The 16,484-nt window shown below is 32.4% G+C and overlaps 3 protein-coding genes across 10 annotated transcripts; 2 read left to right on the forward strand and 1 right to left on the reverse strand.

Moving 5' to 3' along the window:
* The first annotated feature begins 253 nt into the window (after positions 1–253).
* On the forward strand, positions 254–5,114 carry p115 (general vesicular transport factor p115). 2 transcript variants are annotated; one of them, XM_011056555.2, is made up of 13 exons: positions 254–529; positions 722–950; positions 1,369–1,625; positions 1,715–1,916; positions 1,998–2,149; positions 2,238–2,428; positions 2,527–2,699; positions 2,810–3,237; positions 3,322–3,502; positions 3,608–3,789; positions 3,864–4,244; positions 4,311–4,365; positions 4,750–5,114. In XM_011056555.2, exons 1-13 carry the CDS (start codon positions 452–454, stop codon positions 4,758–4,760), a joined length of 2,520 nt encoding a protein of 839 aa, XP_011054857.1. In that variant the 5' UTR covers positions 254–451; the 3' UTR covers positions 4,761–5,114. The 2 variants fall into 2 exon arrangements, with proteins under 2 accessions (XP_011054857.1, XP_087260209.1); XM_087404083.1 differs by lacking the exon at positions 4,750–5,114 and having other exon boundaries at positions 257–529; positions 4,311–4,648.
* ND-75 (NADH dehydrogenase (ubiquinone) 75 kDa subunit) lies at positions 5,115–11,441 on the reverse strand. 3 transcript variants are annotated; one of them, XM_087404088.1, is made up of 12 exons: positions 11,303–11,441; positions 9,651–9,818; positions 8,416–8,523; positions 7,929–8,294; positions 7,364–7,585; positions 7,083–7,218; positions 6,626–6,978; positions 6,370–6,555; positions 6,115–6,304; positions 5,836–6,011; positions 5,611–5,745; positions 5,115–5,538 (listed from the first exon to the last, which is right to left on the reverse strand). In XM_087404088.1, exons 2-12 carry the CDS (start codon positions 9,807–9,809, stop codon positions 5,386–5,388), a joined length of 2,184 nt encoding a protein of 727 aa, XP_087260214.1. In that variant the 5' UTR covers positions 9,810–9,818; positions 11,303–11,441; the 3' UTR covers positions 5,115–5,385. The 3 variants fall into 3 exon arrangements, with proteins under 3 accessions (XP_087260214.1, XP_011054858.1, XP_087260213.1); XM_011056556.2 differs by lacking the exon at positions 11,303–11,441 and adding an exon at positions 10,055–10,311; XM_087404087.1 differs by lacking the exon at positions 11,303–11,441 and having other exon boundaries at positions 5,836–6,007; positions 6,111–6,304.
* AMPKalpha (AMP-activated protein kinase alpha subunit) lies at positions 11,310–16,370 on the forward strand. 5 transcript variants are annotated; one of them, XM_087404091.1, is made up of 10 exons: positions 11,310–11,450; positions 13,785–13,900; positions 14,004–14,145; positions 14,376–14,614; positions 14,689–14,895; positions 14,993–15,098; positions 15,181–15,515; positions 15,680–15,843; positions 15,920–16,079; positions 16,180–16,370. In XM_087404091.1, the coding sequence occupies exons 2-10, from the start codon at positions 13,798–13,800 to the stop codon at positions 16,269–16,271; spliced, it is 1,548 nt and encodes a 515-aa protein (XP_087260217.1). In that variant the 5' UTR covers positions 11,310–11,450; positions 13,785–13,797; the 3' UTR covers positions 16,272–16,370. The 5 variants fall into 5 exon arrangements, with proteins under 5 accessions (XP_087260217.1, XP_011054852.1, XP_011054854.1 ...); XM_011056550.2 differs by having other exon boundaries at positions 13,788–13,900; XM_011056552.2 differs by lacking the exon at positions 11,310–11,450 and adding an exon at positions 11,460–11,617.
* The last annotated feature ends 114 nt before the right edge of the window (positions 16,371–16,484 follow it).

Below are 16,484 nucleotides of genomic sequence, written 5' to 3' on the forward strand. Positions count from 1 at the left end.
TAAATAATTTAAACCTTTTAATTACATTTCCTTTATTGTCACGATAACCTCATAACTTTAAAAGAATTAAATTATTTATAACACTAAAATAGGTAAATCAATACAGCACTTACTCCACCTGTCCAACGTGTTCAATGGCTGCGTTCAGTGAACTCAATAGTTGAATGAGCACTCGTTGTTATTGGTGTATTCTTTCATATCATCCAATCAGCATTTTAGATCTGGAAGAATACATCAATAGCAGCGAACGCTCATTCAACTGTTAAATCCGCTAAACGCAATGTTTTAACTCTATTCACTTTCATGACTCTTCAAGCCTCAAGGTTTTTGAGGGGAAGCGCGTAAGCGGCATTGGGGTAATCGGGGCATCACTTGGATTTAAAATGTCGACGTGTGACGTGTAATTTACATTGACAAACAGTGGAAAGCTCGTTGAGAGAAAGAGAAAGAAATGGAATATTTTAAAAGCAGTCTGAAATCCGTCTTAGGAACCGCTCCCGTTGGTACACAGTCAACGGGTGCCGATACAGTGAGTGGAACTAACAAATATTTTATGTTTCACACATTGAAAGTTACTTCCCTATGTTTTGAATAAACGCTGTACATTTTTATGTGATTACGTTGCTACTAATTATCAATAAAGCTTTGTCGGTAAATTAAGTTGTAAATAGTTTGCAATGCAAAGCTGTTGCTCTTACAATATTTGTATGTTTTGATATAGGTGGAGAGACTAGTAGACAGGTTGCAATCTTCTAGTCTGCTTGATGATAGAAGAGATGCTTGCCGTGCGCTCAAGGCAATGTCTCGCACGTTCCGTGTGGAAGTGGGTGCTCAAGGAATGGATGCATTGAGGCAAGTGTTGGAGATGGACAGAACGGATTGTGAGATAATCGGCTTGGCCTTGGATACTCTTTGCAATATAACAAATCCTGAAATGTTTGATGAGGAGGGTAAGATTAAACGACTATTCTTGTTGCATTGGACTGCACTAAAACTTTCTAGTTTGTTTTTGTCAAATGTACAGCCTAATGTACATGATCATTTAAGACTTCTTCAATATCGTCATTTAAATATATTCGAATTAATAATTTTCTATTAAATTATCTTAATTTCATTGATATGTTTAAAAGGTATATTAAGATACAATATACATCAAGATAATCACTTAAATACATGTATTGTGCATATGTTTATTGCTGAAATTAAGATAATTTAATAGAAAGTTGCTAGTTGGTACATTAAATGGTGTAAACTAAGATTATATTATCTTATTTTAAATATAATAAGCATATACTTCAGTCATAGAGAACACATCTTGAGTTTTATTGTTATATCAATTTTATATCTAATCTCTTTGTATTATTTTAGTGGATAAACACGGTCCCAAGAACAAGATAGGAGAACAATTTACAGAAATATTTATCAAGCATTCAGATAGCGTTGGTTTGGTGCTGGCATTTCTTGAAGAGTTTGACTTTCGTGTCAGGTGGCCAGCGCTGAAGTTACTGACGCATTTATTGGCAAACAGGTCTAAAGATATTCAGGAAATAATCTTGGTCAGTCCTATGGGTGTCTCTAAATTGATGGATTTGCTAAGTGATAGCAGAGAAGTTATACGCAATGATGTAAGCTAAATTTACCAATGAGCAATATAACGAGCTTGATATAAGGGATATAATGAGAATGCTTTGTTTATAATATATTATTTATGTAGGTCTTGTTGTTGCTCATCCAATTAACAAAAGGAAATGCTAACATACAAAAAATAGTAGCATTTGAAAATGCATTTGATCGCATATTTGACGTCATTGAGCAAGAGGGTAATGCAGATGGTGGTATTGTTGTAGAAGATTGCCTTCTATTAATGTTAAATCTTCTCAGAGGAAACGTTAGTAACCAAAACTTTTTTAAAGAAGGTAATATACTTACAATTAGATCTTTCCGACAATTTTTATGATCTCACCGTTTTATAATAATTTTTGTGTTGCATTATGCAGGTAGCTACATTCAGAAATTAACACCAATGTTTCAAATTCCCAATGAAATGGAGGATAATAATTTTGGTGGATGGAGTCCCCAGAAAGTTTCTAATGTTCATTGCATGGTACAAGTTGTACGAGCGCTAGTAGCACCAAGTGCTCCTGCTCAGGTAAGAAAATAATATTGTGGCGCTATATAAAATTTCCAATGTCTGTATATTATCTTTAATTAATAACTAAACAATTGTATATATGAAGGCAGTCGCAGCTTGTCAACGAACTATGAGAGCATGCGGATTATTGCAAGCTTTGTGCGATATATTGATGGCTAGCGGCGTACCAGCGGATGTATTAACAGAGACCATTAACACTGTAGCAGAAGTAATAAGAGGGAATGCTAGTAATCAAGAATTTTTGGCGGGTGTTATGGCACCGAGCACTCCTCCAAGGTATATCTTAGATACATGTTAATCTCATCCATTTTCTATCACACACATATTTTTCAGAATAATAAAAGACTTACAAATTACATATAAGTATATTATAGGCCAGCTATTGTTGTCTTACTAATGTCCATGGTGAATGAAAAACAACCATTTGTTTTGCGATGTTCAGTATTATATTGCTTTCAATGCTTCTTGTACAAGAATGAGGTAGGACAAACGCAGTTAGTCCAGACTTTATTACCACAAGGCAACGAGGCACCATCACTAACTACAGGTTCATAATCTCTTTTATAAATGTATAATATAAAAAAATACCACCAATTCTAGATAAACGCTTTTGACTAAACTGTGAAATAACATTATTTCGCATATATCTGTTGTTAGGACAGTTATTGTGTGGCGGATTATTCTCTATAGATTCTTTGTCAAATTGGTTTTCCGCTGTAGCGTTATCTCATGCTTTGATCGAGAACATAAGTCAAAAGGAACAACTTTTAAGAGTACTTCTCGCAACCAATATTGGGAAACCACCAGTGACACTTATGCAACAGTGCGTTATGTTATTACAGCAGGGTAACAAAACGCAGTGTAAATTGGGCCTGCTGATTCTGCTTTGTCGATGGACCTCGTATTGTCCACTTGCTGTAAAATCATTCCTGGCTATCGATTCTTCGGTAGCATATTTAACAGCTCTTTTGTCATCACAAGAAAATAACGATGACTTACAAGAGACCTTACTGCAGAGTATGTGCGCCTTGCTTATCGGTATTTGCGTACACTTCAACGATGATAGCGTTCCTACTTACACAAAAGTAAATACTATCAATATTTGTACAAATTCAATATATAAAGTGAATATTGTGCAACTAATAAAACTTATCTATATTATTTTATAGGAAAAAGTGTGCAATTTAATAGAGAATAGAATAGGTTGGGAAAAGTTTCAAGATGCAATCGGTGGTATTGCTAGACACGAGATATATTCCCGAACACTAAAACATCCACAGCCTTCAGCTAAGAATCCGTCGGAACTTTTATTGGATCACGAATTTTGCAGGTTATTAAAAAGTTTGGAAGGTACTTAGATACATCAAACATTCAAATTTTTTACAATCGTAAAGAAAATTGTGTTGTTAAATTTTTGAAACGCAAATAAAATTTTTCGTTTTTTTGTTTTTTTAGGTATTATAATAAAATCGGTGATAGATGCTAATAATGAAAACAAGAATCAATTATCTGTAATGAATTTACCTAATAATACATTAATTTCACAATACAAAGATCTTATTAGAGAGCAGGATATACAGATTCAAAGGCTAAATCAAGCTAATGATTTTCTTACAAAAGAAAAACAAGAATTTGAGGTAGAAACTAATTTCTTTTTAGAAAAATACAAATTTATAGAATATATTACAAAAAATTTTTAACATTTTTGTAGGCACAAGTACAAGAACTTCGCTCAACCGTTAGTCATCTTCGAGATCAAAATTTGGTTCTTCGAGCTGCACAAGCTAATATAGGAGATGGAAAAGAAACAAGCGCTTCTAGTAATAATGTGGATTTGGAAAAGGAATTGCAAATGTATAAAACAATGGTTGCAGATTTAGAAAATCGTTTAGCGGAATATACGCACATAATGCAACAACACAATGAGAAAGACAAAGAAAACAAGGAATCAGATTTAGAATCTCAATTGAAATTGAAGATTGATGAGCTTGAAAAATTGAAGAAAGATCAAGAAGCTCTTTTAGAACTCTTAACAGATCAAGATAGTAAAATTACACTGTATAAAGAAAGATTAATTGAATTAGGGGATAAGGTATGTGCTTTATGAAGCTGTTCTTCATATAATATATGATAAAATAAGTATCTTCTCTCTTTTTAGATTGAATCCGATGAAAGTTCCGGTGAACTTGATACAGATGATCAACCAGAATCAAGTAATTAAGACACTTTAATTGACATTCTTTCAAATAAATTAATAACAGAATTCTTTTACCTGTAAACCTTTTCTTTTTCACATTTTGTAAGATTTCACTTAATGTGTCATAAATAAACAAAATATATATACAGATATATGTGTATGTATTTGCACATTTGCAAATGTATATTCGAAAATGTGTACACAAATGCATACACATAATTATATTATATAAGTGAATGTTCAGTCTCTAGAAGTTAAAATGTAAAAATTCGATTTAATGAATAGATATTTTAAGTAAATTGGACTATATAATTTCATTCTAATTCTATATAACTATGTTTTAATATATATTCTAATGAAACAAAAAATTTGTAAAAAATGTAATTAATTGTAAAAGCAGATTACATTTGAACTGAAGAAATTGATGCTAACCATTCCTACATATTATCATGCCCGCCGCACCATTCTCGTGCCGCACGCATACGCACGCAGGAACACGCAGAGAGAAATCTGATGCACGCACGGAAAGAAGAGTATATAAAAGAACTTTATTCAAGAAGGAAGCGCGCGTTCGTACAGAAAATCTTTATCCATCAAAATCTAAATCGAACTTTCTCTTGTTGACAAGACACGCTTCGCGGCTATCTTCTTAAGGTAACGCGACACCGCTCAAGCCGAAAGGTGTCTTTCGCGGGCGTAACAATATGCTAAACATAATTTGATGTGCAATTTTTGCGATGTTTATAAAGAGTTATCCAAAAGAAATATATTTTTATTATATTTATTTTAAATAACTTACTACTTCTACGAATGTACAATTAACAGGACTGACAGGAACAACATTTGTAAATTCCCATTTTCAATAATTTAATATACAGTAGTATAATAGAACTCTATAGATACATCTTAATGCTTTTTTTATGTATCTGGAACAGGGCATTTTTTGTCATTGGCTGCGGGATCTTGTAATATCTAGCCAATAATATCAAATAACTAGTAGATGAGAATTTTATCCAATGCAATATCAGATACAGATTTATACTGCACTTTGTCGTTGTTTCATGACTGCTTGAACGCACTTTGCCATAGTTAAAGATGCTCGTGACACTACGTCAGTCATGAAGAACTGATCCAACGTCTTATGTTTGATATCCACAGGATCTGATGAAAATGATCCTCCAGACTGATGCTACATGTACAAACAATATATAAAGATATTATTTTGAATTTAAAATATTTATCACAATCACAAGATACAAACCTTAGCTATTTCCAAAGCTTGCTTAAAGAAATTAGCTGACTCAACATTGCCATATCTGACCAGATGAGGCGCAACCTCTTCAAGCCTGGATCTTACGTCATTTAGATCATCATAGGGCAAAGTAACTCCAGCCAGCTACAAATTTAACAAAAATATGCGATATTTTGTATCTTAACTTAATTATTTAATAGGCAACGCAAGATTTTGCTATAAAAATTTATTTACTTCAGAAAGAGCGCGAATAATTTTCCAATCTGGTCGTGCTAAGCCAGGCGGCGTAATTGCTGCGCATGTTTGTTGGGAGCGACCTTCTGTATTAACGTAACTTGCGACTTTTTCAGTGTATGCTGCTCCAGCTAGTATAATATCCGCAATGGCTGCTCCAGCATCACCATGACTTCCTAGAATCATAAATGATATTCAATCATGAATCACTTGTAACTTGATATTAGAATATAAATATAATTAACTTTACATATATTTTTAGGATTGTGGTATACATGCCTATATAAATGATAAATGTGTTTGGAAAATCTTCCTTCTTAATATTTGCGTCATCAGCGCCCAAAAGAAACAGAATTTTTGGTTGTTGTTTCTTAATTTCTTCTACAGTCGAACCATAGCCGATATCTAAGGCGGCGACTTGAGATGCGTTTGTATGCAGTATGTTCAAAATCTTCCAATCCTGGGGAGCCTAAGGCAAAATATAATTAATATAATTTCTATAAGATTATACAAAAAAAGTCAATAATGGCTCACTTTTGAGTTATCTCCTAAAGCCTTCGCTAATGCTTGCGTTTCATAGAGAATTTTAGCTCCATCCTGTCGAGTTAGCTGGTCGGCGCCCAAGATAACGAGTGGTTTTTTAGCCTCTCTCAGAGTCGCACAGAAAGGATGCGAACCATTTTGTAATTTTGTTATTACATCAAAAGACTCTCCTAAATGCTATATAAAAAAAAATTACATTTTGTAAAATATTCTACATTTCCCTAAAATAGATAAAAATTGATAATACCTCATGTTCATATGTTAAGTCTACATCCGGGCCAATGAGGGCAATTGTTTGTTCACCATGTAGATAGCCCTTCCTAAGACGTGTGTTTATTAGTGGTGCTTCATATCTTGGATTTGTACCGATTAGTATTACAACATCTGCGTCTTCAACTGCAGCAATAGTGTTGTTCAAAAGATAGCTACTTCTGAGATCAATACCCGAACCGTCTTTCGGGAAGCATTGTTCCGTAGCTAATCCCTCGCTGCCCAATTTGTTCACTAAATCTTTCATAGCAATAAGGGCTTCCGCGTCTGCCAATTTCCCAGCAATCGCGGCGCATTTGTCCATTGGCACATTCGCTAGAGATCTAGCAGCTAATCAATAATAAAGAACTGAATGTTACTGATCAATTTTATTATATACGAAACATGACGGATTTGTTAAGTGCACATGCGCAATAAATACTAATCAATCCTACCAGCGACAAGTGCATCTTCCCAATCTACAGCTTCCAATTTTCCGTTGATCTTCATCATTGGAGTAATAAGTCTTTGCCTTTTGAGTCCATCATATGAGAAACGAGCTTTGTCTGAGAGCCATTCCTCGTTTACCTCCTAGAAAAATTATCATCATTAATTATTATTATAGTAACGTGTAACACAATTAAACATCTTTTATATTCTTTATTGTAAATACGCACGCCCGCATGTACACACACACACACACGCGCGCGCGCGCGCATAAATTAAAGATATTTACCTCATTTACTCTTGGTAGTATTCTTAAGACCTCTCCAGTTCTGTGAGAGATAACTATATTGCTACCAACAGCATCATGAACATCAATACTGTCAGTACGACGTGTCTCCCAGGGACGAGCAACAAACGCATATGGCTTACTAGTTAGTGCACCCACTGGACAAAGATCGATGATATTGCCAGACAATTCTGATAAGAACATTTTCTCAACATATGTTCCCACCTTTAAAATCATTATATAATTGTCATATAATTTTTAAGAACGTTATTTAATAAATATAAAAAATATAAATATAATAAATATTTATTATAAATTTATTATAAATATTTATATTTAATAAATATAAATATAAAAAAGTTAAATATAAAGTATATGTTATACCGCGCCATGTCTTAATACCTAGACACTACGTGTCTTCAGATTGATATATGTATATATTTCAAGAATCTGAAATTCTCGCTATAGTCATATAAGAATTACAAAAAACAATTTATCTTTAAGTAATACATATTCGCAATAAATGAATGATTATATTTGAAATATATATATAAAGTATTCAATTTACCTGCATATCATTGCCACGACCTGTAGTTCCTAAGTCATCAATACCAGCTACTTCCGAAGCGAATCGGATACACCTTGTGCAATGTATGCAGCGTGTCATAACTGTCTTGATTAATGGCCCCATGTCTTTATCCTCTACTGCTCTTTTTCCAGAGAAATTAATATCAACGAATCTACTCCTGTCACTTCCGAAAGCCATACTTTGATCTTGTAAATCACATTCGCCGCCCTGGTCACAGATTGGACAGTCTAGTGGATGATTAACCAACAGAAATTCCATAACACCCTCGCGAGCTTTCCGTGTGAGGTCAGAGTTGGTTTTCACTCTCCAGCCTTTCATTACTGGCATAGCGCATGCAGCAACTGGCTGTAAGATTGATTTAAGACAAATACCATCTATTAATTATTGACTCATTTTATCCTTTTTAAGCTATTCTATTGTTATTGTTATGTTACAATAGAATAGCAAAATATCTAATAGCTATTACCTTAACTTGCTTCTCTATTTCAACAAGACACATCCTGCAATTTCCAGCTACAGCAAGACGTTCATGATAACAGAATCTTGGTATTTCAACTCCCACCTTGGCAGCAGCCTAAAAGAAACATTTTTTTCACATGAATGTTATTACCTACTTTTATTATTAAGTGTAATGTGCATATTAAAATAATATTTATATACATATAATGAGAATCTCTTTTTTTATTGTTTATAATTAAAAATTACAATTTATATATAAAAGTGGTAGTTTTTTTTATGATGAAACAAAAATATTGTTTATTAGTTTTAGAATATAAATTTTACCATAAAAATTGTGATAATTTTGTCTTTATACTGAAATAAACTTATTTACTACTGTTAGTTAAATGTCATTTCGATTTTATTTATTTTTACAAAGCATCTTGACAATTATGTCTCTTAATTAAGAATTCTTATATATTAGAAAGTTGCTGAAATTAAATGGTTATTTTGTATTATTTTGTAATGAGTGGGCAAATATAATATTATACATTAAACATACTATAATTCATTAAACATACTATATTGTAAAAGATACCAATTAGTTTTATTTTTTATTTGCATACAATACAAAAGAAATGTGTATGTATATATAAACTTATGAAAATATTAGAAAATTTTATTATAAAAATGAATATTATAAAATATTATAAATACTGGCTAATTGTATCACTCAGTAATATGTTAAAAAAAAAATGTTAATGTCATCTTCGATGAATTTGCACATTAACAGAGATATTTTTAAATTTAAATACTATTAAATATATATTTTAACTATAATTATATCTTCAACGAATTAAAAATTTTTTTCATGGAAATGACTATACATCGAAGATTTTCCAAACATATATAGCCAAACATCTAAATTTTCAATTTCTCTATATTTATTTTCTTCCAGTCCATGAATGGACTATATTCATTTTGAGTAATATATTAAAAGTTAAAACAAATGACAAGTTCCTTTCATAATAATGTTTAACTTGTTTTATCTTGTTAATTACAATATAACAACTAGCTTCAGTTTCAGTGACTTTCCTATCGACTCGTAAATATACACGCACGCACGCACACACACACACACACGCACACACACACACACACACAAAATGTATTATAGATTTAGAAATTATATTATTCTTTGTAACAGGAGATATACGAAAAAACTGAAGGTAGAAAGAACATGAAAAATACATAGACTCAAACCTGTAGGACTGTTGTTCCCGGTGGTACTTGCACAGGCTTGTCGTCGATGAAAAGTTCAACCAGCTCCTGTTGCGACTTATTGGACGTCATATGGAAACTGACAGCGCAATGCCTTCCACCTGCCAGGCCTGTGGCCCGCACGATCGGTAATCTCAACATCTCGTCAGGCTAGCAACACCAGTTTATATTATTATATAATAAACAAACTTTATCACACAGTCAATGACGAATTAACCTAACTAGGGAGGACAGTTAATGCAAGACATATGTCTCCAAAAACTGTTATTGCAGCAACTACCGAGGATGTAGCAAGAAATCTCGACGATTCGTCAAGCAATTTAAACGCAAAATTACGCAATATAAATCATAGTTAAATAAAGTTACCACTGTTGTTCTCAAAATACCTTCTCTGAACGTCAGAAACACCTAACAACCCACACTGAGCTCATGATGAGCAATGGCGAATTCGATTGTAAAATGCAATTGTGTAGGTTACTTTTGTATCACTATATATAATCATGAATGTATTGGATAAATTGAATTATGCTAATCAAAACCATTCTATAAATTTATTATAGATTTACACAAAAGAAAATCACAAAATCATGGATGTATGTCTATATTATGGGACTTAATAACAGCTAAATCGTGGTCATGATTATTCTTTTCTCTGCTGCACAACAACTTACTATATACTCCAATGAACTCTTACATCTGATTGGCATATTCCGTTAAATCTAAAAATATAAACCAAAGAACAGTATCGAATGCATCCATCCACATGAAATATGAATGCACCTAAAGCAAGTAATCACTTTACTGTGTTTTCTACTGTGATTGATCGATTCACTTACTGTTTAAAGGATTTATACTGATCATTATTTGCTAATTTATGTCGTAATCAAAGAATTGACCAATCAAAGTCGAATGAAAGCGGAATAGTCAACTATGATTGGTTAATTCTTACGGATTATTACGGTATATAAGTTAACAGATTAGAATCAATATAAATTTACGTTTTTCTGTGCGTTTCTAACTTTATATTTGATTATTTTTCTCATATTTGATTAATTCGTCAATTTCTTACGGCCTCAAAGTTAGACCCTACTAATGGAGGAAATATTAGGAATGAAAAGATAAATATTAAGATTTCGACCTACTAGAAATCGTGTATTCTGATGTAATTGATTTCTAATAAGTTGAAATCATATGTCCATATTCATTGTCAGGCTTATTTAAAGCTTCCTTAAGTTCATCTTTAGTGAAGACAGGAGCTAAGAAGAAGTTTATCTTTAGATGCTTTGTCTTTAGATGTCAATAAAATAATTCGTAGAGTATCTAAAAATAAATTTAAGGAAACCTTAATATTAATAAAACCTGATTATGAATATGTGCATTAATGCTTATTCCTGTTTGTTTCTAATATTTTTTCCATTGTGTGCAGCCCTTTAATTGGAGTAATTGAAATCATATGTCCACAATGACAGTTAGTGATTATATGATCATTTAATGCAAAGTAGAGTGGGGTGGAGCAGCGCAGGCAGCATATATTGGCGTATACATTAAAGGATATATTAAAGGCAGCATATATATTAACAACTACGAAGAGGTTAAGAGTCATCGAGAAAACGGAGAGCGTTCGCTCAGCTTACGCGTTAAAGCGGAGAATTCATTTTCCGACATTGGAAACTCTGGAAGAGTCGAAACTTCGCATCAAGCGTCACCGATATCAGTTGAGAGTTTCGGAGTTGGTCCCATTTGGGTCCGTTAACTTTTTATTTGCTCCGACGTCTTTTGAGTGTGAGTGATCGTGAGACACATATCTACGAATTTTATAATGGATGCTTCAGACGCGTCTACAATTATTTTTATATAGCGATTTTTATGTAGACAATATAAAACAAATCCTCGTTCTATCGCCATCCACTCGAACAGTGCGATACAGATTGATTCGATAAAATCGGCAGGTATACCTCGTATGATAAGAAATCTAAAAGCATGTAAATAGTGTCAGGTGATTGGAACTGTTCCGTGCCATTTTTATTGCGCATTTCTGTAAAATCTCGATTCTTCGTTATTATTTTGTTGCAACATCGCGTGTAAGAAAATTATTTTGTTATGTAAACGCTTGATAAATAAGGTGTACATTGTTGCATATAATAAGTGGTTTTCTTAACTGATATTTACTTCTTCAAAATCATTGCAAATAATAACTGACTACAATGAAGATCATGACAATTAACAGTTTCTGTTTTTCTTTTTCAATTCTTCAGTCTGTCATGACAATAGAAAAAGCTAGTATTGAATCATATTTTATTTGAAATATAATTTTCAATTAGACAGGAAAGGGTTATGCAGTTTTATAGGGGAATTTGGGCCTCGGACGAACAACTTTGAGACATGTCTAAAATTTTAAGGTATCAAAAGAGAATTAAAAATTCCCAACTTTATAGGTTTCCTGAGTGTTAGAACTACCCAAAGTTCGCTATTATGACCATGTACCACTTAGTCTTATCCAATTTTTCTGCATTTAGGGCACCTCCCCGTGGTGACGGAGATAAAATGGATTGTACTAAAGACATTGAAGTAATATCTAAAAAATGTATTTGATACAGTTCATTAATCCAATTGACAGTTATATAATATCTGGGATATACTCAATACTTTGACGAAGACATCCATATGCCAGTTTTTTTACTTTTAGAGAATTCCGATGAGAAAGCTGAAGAGAGATAAGATCCATATATTGGCCACATTTTAATTAGCCAATTAAAACCTTTTGTTCTATATTTTGCATGTCTCTCTCTCTCTCTCTCTCTCCTCTTCATTATTAATATATATCACTTATAACTATTCATTAATATATATCACTTATAATATATATCATTAATATTAATATATATCACTTATAATTATTCATTAGGGATTCAAAAAAGGTTTTAGTTATCTTCTTCAAGATTGGAGATACTAAATGATTCGAGAAATCGAATAAAATCAGTCCTACATGGTACACAATACATGATCATAATAGCGAACTTCGAACAGCTGTAGCACTCAGATTCCTTTTACAAAATTGTGCATATAGAATTTTTTAATCTTTTTTTTATACTCTACAATCCTAGCAAGGTCTCAATGTTGCCGAGGCTCAAACTGGGCATAGTTCTTATGTTGGATGGATAAATACAGGGTTGGCCATATTCGACGGAAAGATGTTTTTTTTTCAATCATGGGAAACGTCGTTACTCGATCTAACATCTCTTTCCCATGATTGAAAAAAAAAACATCTTTCCGTCGAATATGGCCAACCCTGTACATTTGTATATGTGCATGTCGCAACTATTTCTTGAGAATTTACAATAATAATAATAATCTTAGTACGCAATATAAGTAGATTTAAGTAGAATATCTCAACATCTATTTGGCATCAATACTAGTTACGTTAAGCTTATATTCTATTAATAGAATCCGTCGATATAATCTGATAGCTAGATAAAAATTGAATAGAATTTGTAGTTGAATAAGATTCTTATTGAATAGTTATTTTTGATTTTATTTCGTAATTATTTAAATGGAATATATCACATAAATGATAAAAATTTTGCTCGGTTTCTACAGTTGATGTTATTAGCAAATTTTACTATCAATAAAATTTGTAGCAAACACTTTGCAAAATCTGTTTTTAACAAATTTATCTATCTGAAATTTTATATCTACCTGAAAAACAGAAGTCTCTGTAATTCGAAATAATAAAACTACAATTGCTTAAAATTCATTTGTGTTTAATATTTTTATTAGTGCGCTACAATAATGTTGTCATGATATATATATTTTTTATTGTTGTATTAAAATTTTCCTTCCCGCTTTCATCAAATTTCAAATATATATCTATTTCATTTTAAAAACAAAAAAGTGTACGCTAGTTTAACTACAAAAAGTAAACCTATATAAAGCAAAAGGACATAGAGTAGTTTTTCCAAAATCCTGAAATTTTCAAATGTTTTTAGAATGCTCGATAGATTACTCAGTGTTTGATGAATTGATTTCGTAGATTTCTTTTAAATTGATATGGTTGTCGACACAATATTATTTTAAGAATATAACTTTAAGATAATAAATTTTATTATTCAATAATAGCAGAAGATTCACGATGTCTGAAAAACTCCCGAGTAATCAACCGCAACCTATTGTTAAAATAGGCCATTATACGTTAGGTCAGACTTTAGGTGTGGGTACATTTGGTAAAGTAAAAAGTACGTGTGTATACAATATGTTGAAATTCTCTTTTTATTATTCTACCTAAAATTGTAAGCTTTTTCATGTATTATACTGTTTCATGTATAATACTATTCACAGTTGGGGAACATGTTTTAACGAAACACAAAGTTGCTGTGAAGATTCTGAATCGCCAAAAAATTAAGAGCCTGGATGTCGTGGGCAAAATTCGCAGAGAAATACAAAATCTCAAGCTCTTCAGACATCCTCATATCATTAAGCTGTAAGTATTAATTTTATTTAATATATCGTAGTTACATATCAATTATTTGAGAAATAATAAATTAAAGAAATAAATTTTGGAGAATTTTTAATTTTGAAGTGAGAGAGGGAGAAATGGTCTGTCAACATACACAACAGTAATATACATACATGTTTATTTTCCCTATTTGACGTGTCTTTTTTTAAATAAATAGTTCGTATAATCCAAATTTTAATATATGTTTCACGTAGATATCAGGTCATAAGTACTCCTACAGATATATTCATGATAATGGAATACGTCTCAGGAGGAGAGCTGTTCGATTATATCGTTAAACACGGCAAGCTTAAGGAATACGAAGCGCGACGATTTTTCCAACAGATCATATCAGGCGTCGATTATTGCCATCGACATATGATAGTACATCGTGATTTAAAGCCAGAAAATCTTCTGTTAGATCACAATCTCCATGTGAAAATTGCAGACTTCGGTACTTAGATATAATTGTCATATCGACACTCCCATTATGTATAGGTGATAAAATGTTCTTCTACAAAAATGTAGGTCTGTCAAACATGATGATGGACGGAGAGTTCTTGCGTACTTCATGCGGCTCTCCGAATTACGCTGCACCAGAAGTGATATCCGGTAAATTATACGCCGGTCCTGAAGTCGATATTTGGTCATGTGGTGTTATATTGTATGCGCTACTCTGTGGTACCTTGCCATTCGACGACGAGCATGTTCCTACTCTCTTTCGCAAGATTAAATGTAAGTTATCCTTCTCAAAAGAAATGTCAGCCGGTACACTGGAAATTTTTTCAAAGGCACCTTAAATGGCAGGATTAATTGGAATCTTTAATTTTAGCTGGTGTTTTTCCTATTCCGGAATATTTAAACAAAAGTGTTGTTAGCCTCTTATGCCACATGTTGCAAGTGGATCCAATGAAGAGAGCGACTATCGAAGATATTAAGTACATTGATGATGTATTTTTTTTTCAAAATATTGAATTAACACTGCTATTACTATGCCTCATACATACTTTTCTATTTCAGAAAACACGAATGGTTTCAAAAAGATTTACCGTCATACTTATTTCCATCACCTGTCGAACAAGATTCTTCAGTTATCGATATAGATGCTGTGAATGAAGTATGTGAAAAATTTAATGTGAAAGAACCAGAAGTACATTCTGCGCTGTTGGGTGGTGATCCACATGATCAATTGGCAATCGCTTATCACTTAATCATAGACAATAAGAGAATCGCGGATGAAGCTGCTAAGGCAGAATTGAAAGATTTTTATGTGGCATCTAGTCCTCCGCCTGTAGCGTTTAGTCCAAACGAGGCAAACAGCAGTCCACTGAAACCTCATCCAGAAAGAATTGCACGTATGTAAAAAATATGAATGAATCAATGTGACTCATCAATTAATGAATTTCTTATTAGAAATTGTCTTTGTTCTCTCTCTTTTTTATATAAGAATAAATCTATAAAGGCTACTAAAAAAAAAATATCTTAGCCATCCTTTATACATGTAATGACAATGTTACAGCATATCGCGAACGTCAAGGTTCGCAAGGCAGCGCACCTACACAGATACAAGGAAATCGCGGTACGCCTGTGAAAAGGGCAAAATGGCATTTAGGAATTAGATCACAATCCAAGCCCAATGACATTATGAATGAAGTTTATCGTGCTATGAAAGCGCTTAATTTTGTAAGATTAATTACATGTGGAAGTTGTATAACAATTGGTTGCTTAAACATGATGTCACGCAAATTATCCTTTTCAGGAATGGAAGATTGTAAATACATACAGTGTTAGAGTAAGACATAAAAATAAACTGACTGACAGATATAGCAAGATGTCATTACAATTATATCAAGTAGATCATAAGAGTTACTTATTAGACTTTAAATCTTTATCCAGCGAAGAAGAAGACATTGGACGAGGTAAATTAAATCTTAAAAAATATATTTGACTTACTGATTATTACATAAACATAACTTGCGTATAAAAAAAATATATATATATATATATATTCTTTTATAGATCCAACATTGCCGCCTCCGCAAGCAACAGGCCATCACACAATGGAATTTTTCGAAATGTGTGCAGCATTAATTACGCAATTGGCACGATAGCGCACGCGCGCACTTCTTTTTTTAAATTATATTAAATCAGGTTATATACTGTGCTTTTAACATTGTATAGTTTGAAATAAATGCAGATATTATAAAACATATTATAAGTTTTGCCTTTTACAAAATAATTTCAATAAAGGCTATATTTTTCGAGCTCGATTTAGTTTTCAATTGAATTCTGAAAATGTGATCGTGTGAAAAGTATACATCTTT

Source organism: Acromyrmex echinatior, chromosome 3 (genome assembly GCF_024713525.1).
Source record: "Acromyrmex echinatior isolate Ae372 chromosome 3, ASM2471352v2, whole genome shotgun sequence".
NCBI classification, from domain to species: Eukaryota; Metazoa; Arthropoda; class Insecta; order Hymenoptera; family Formicidae; genus Acromyrmex; species Acromyrmex echinatior.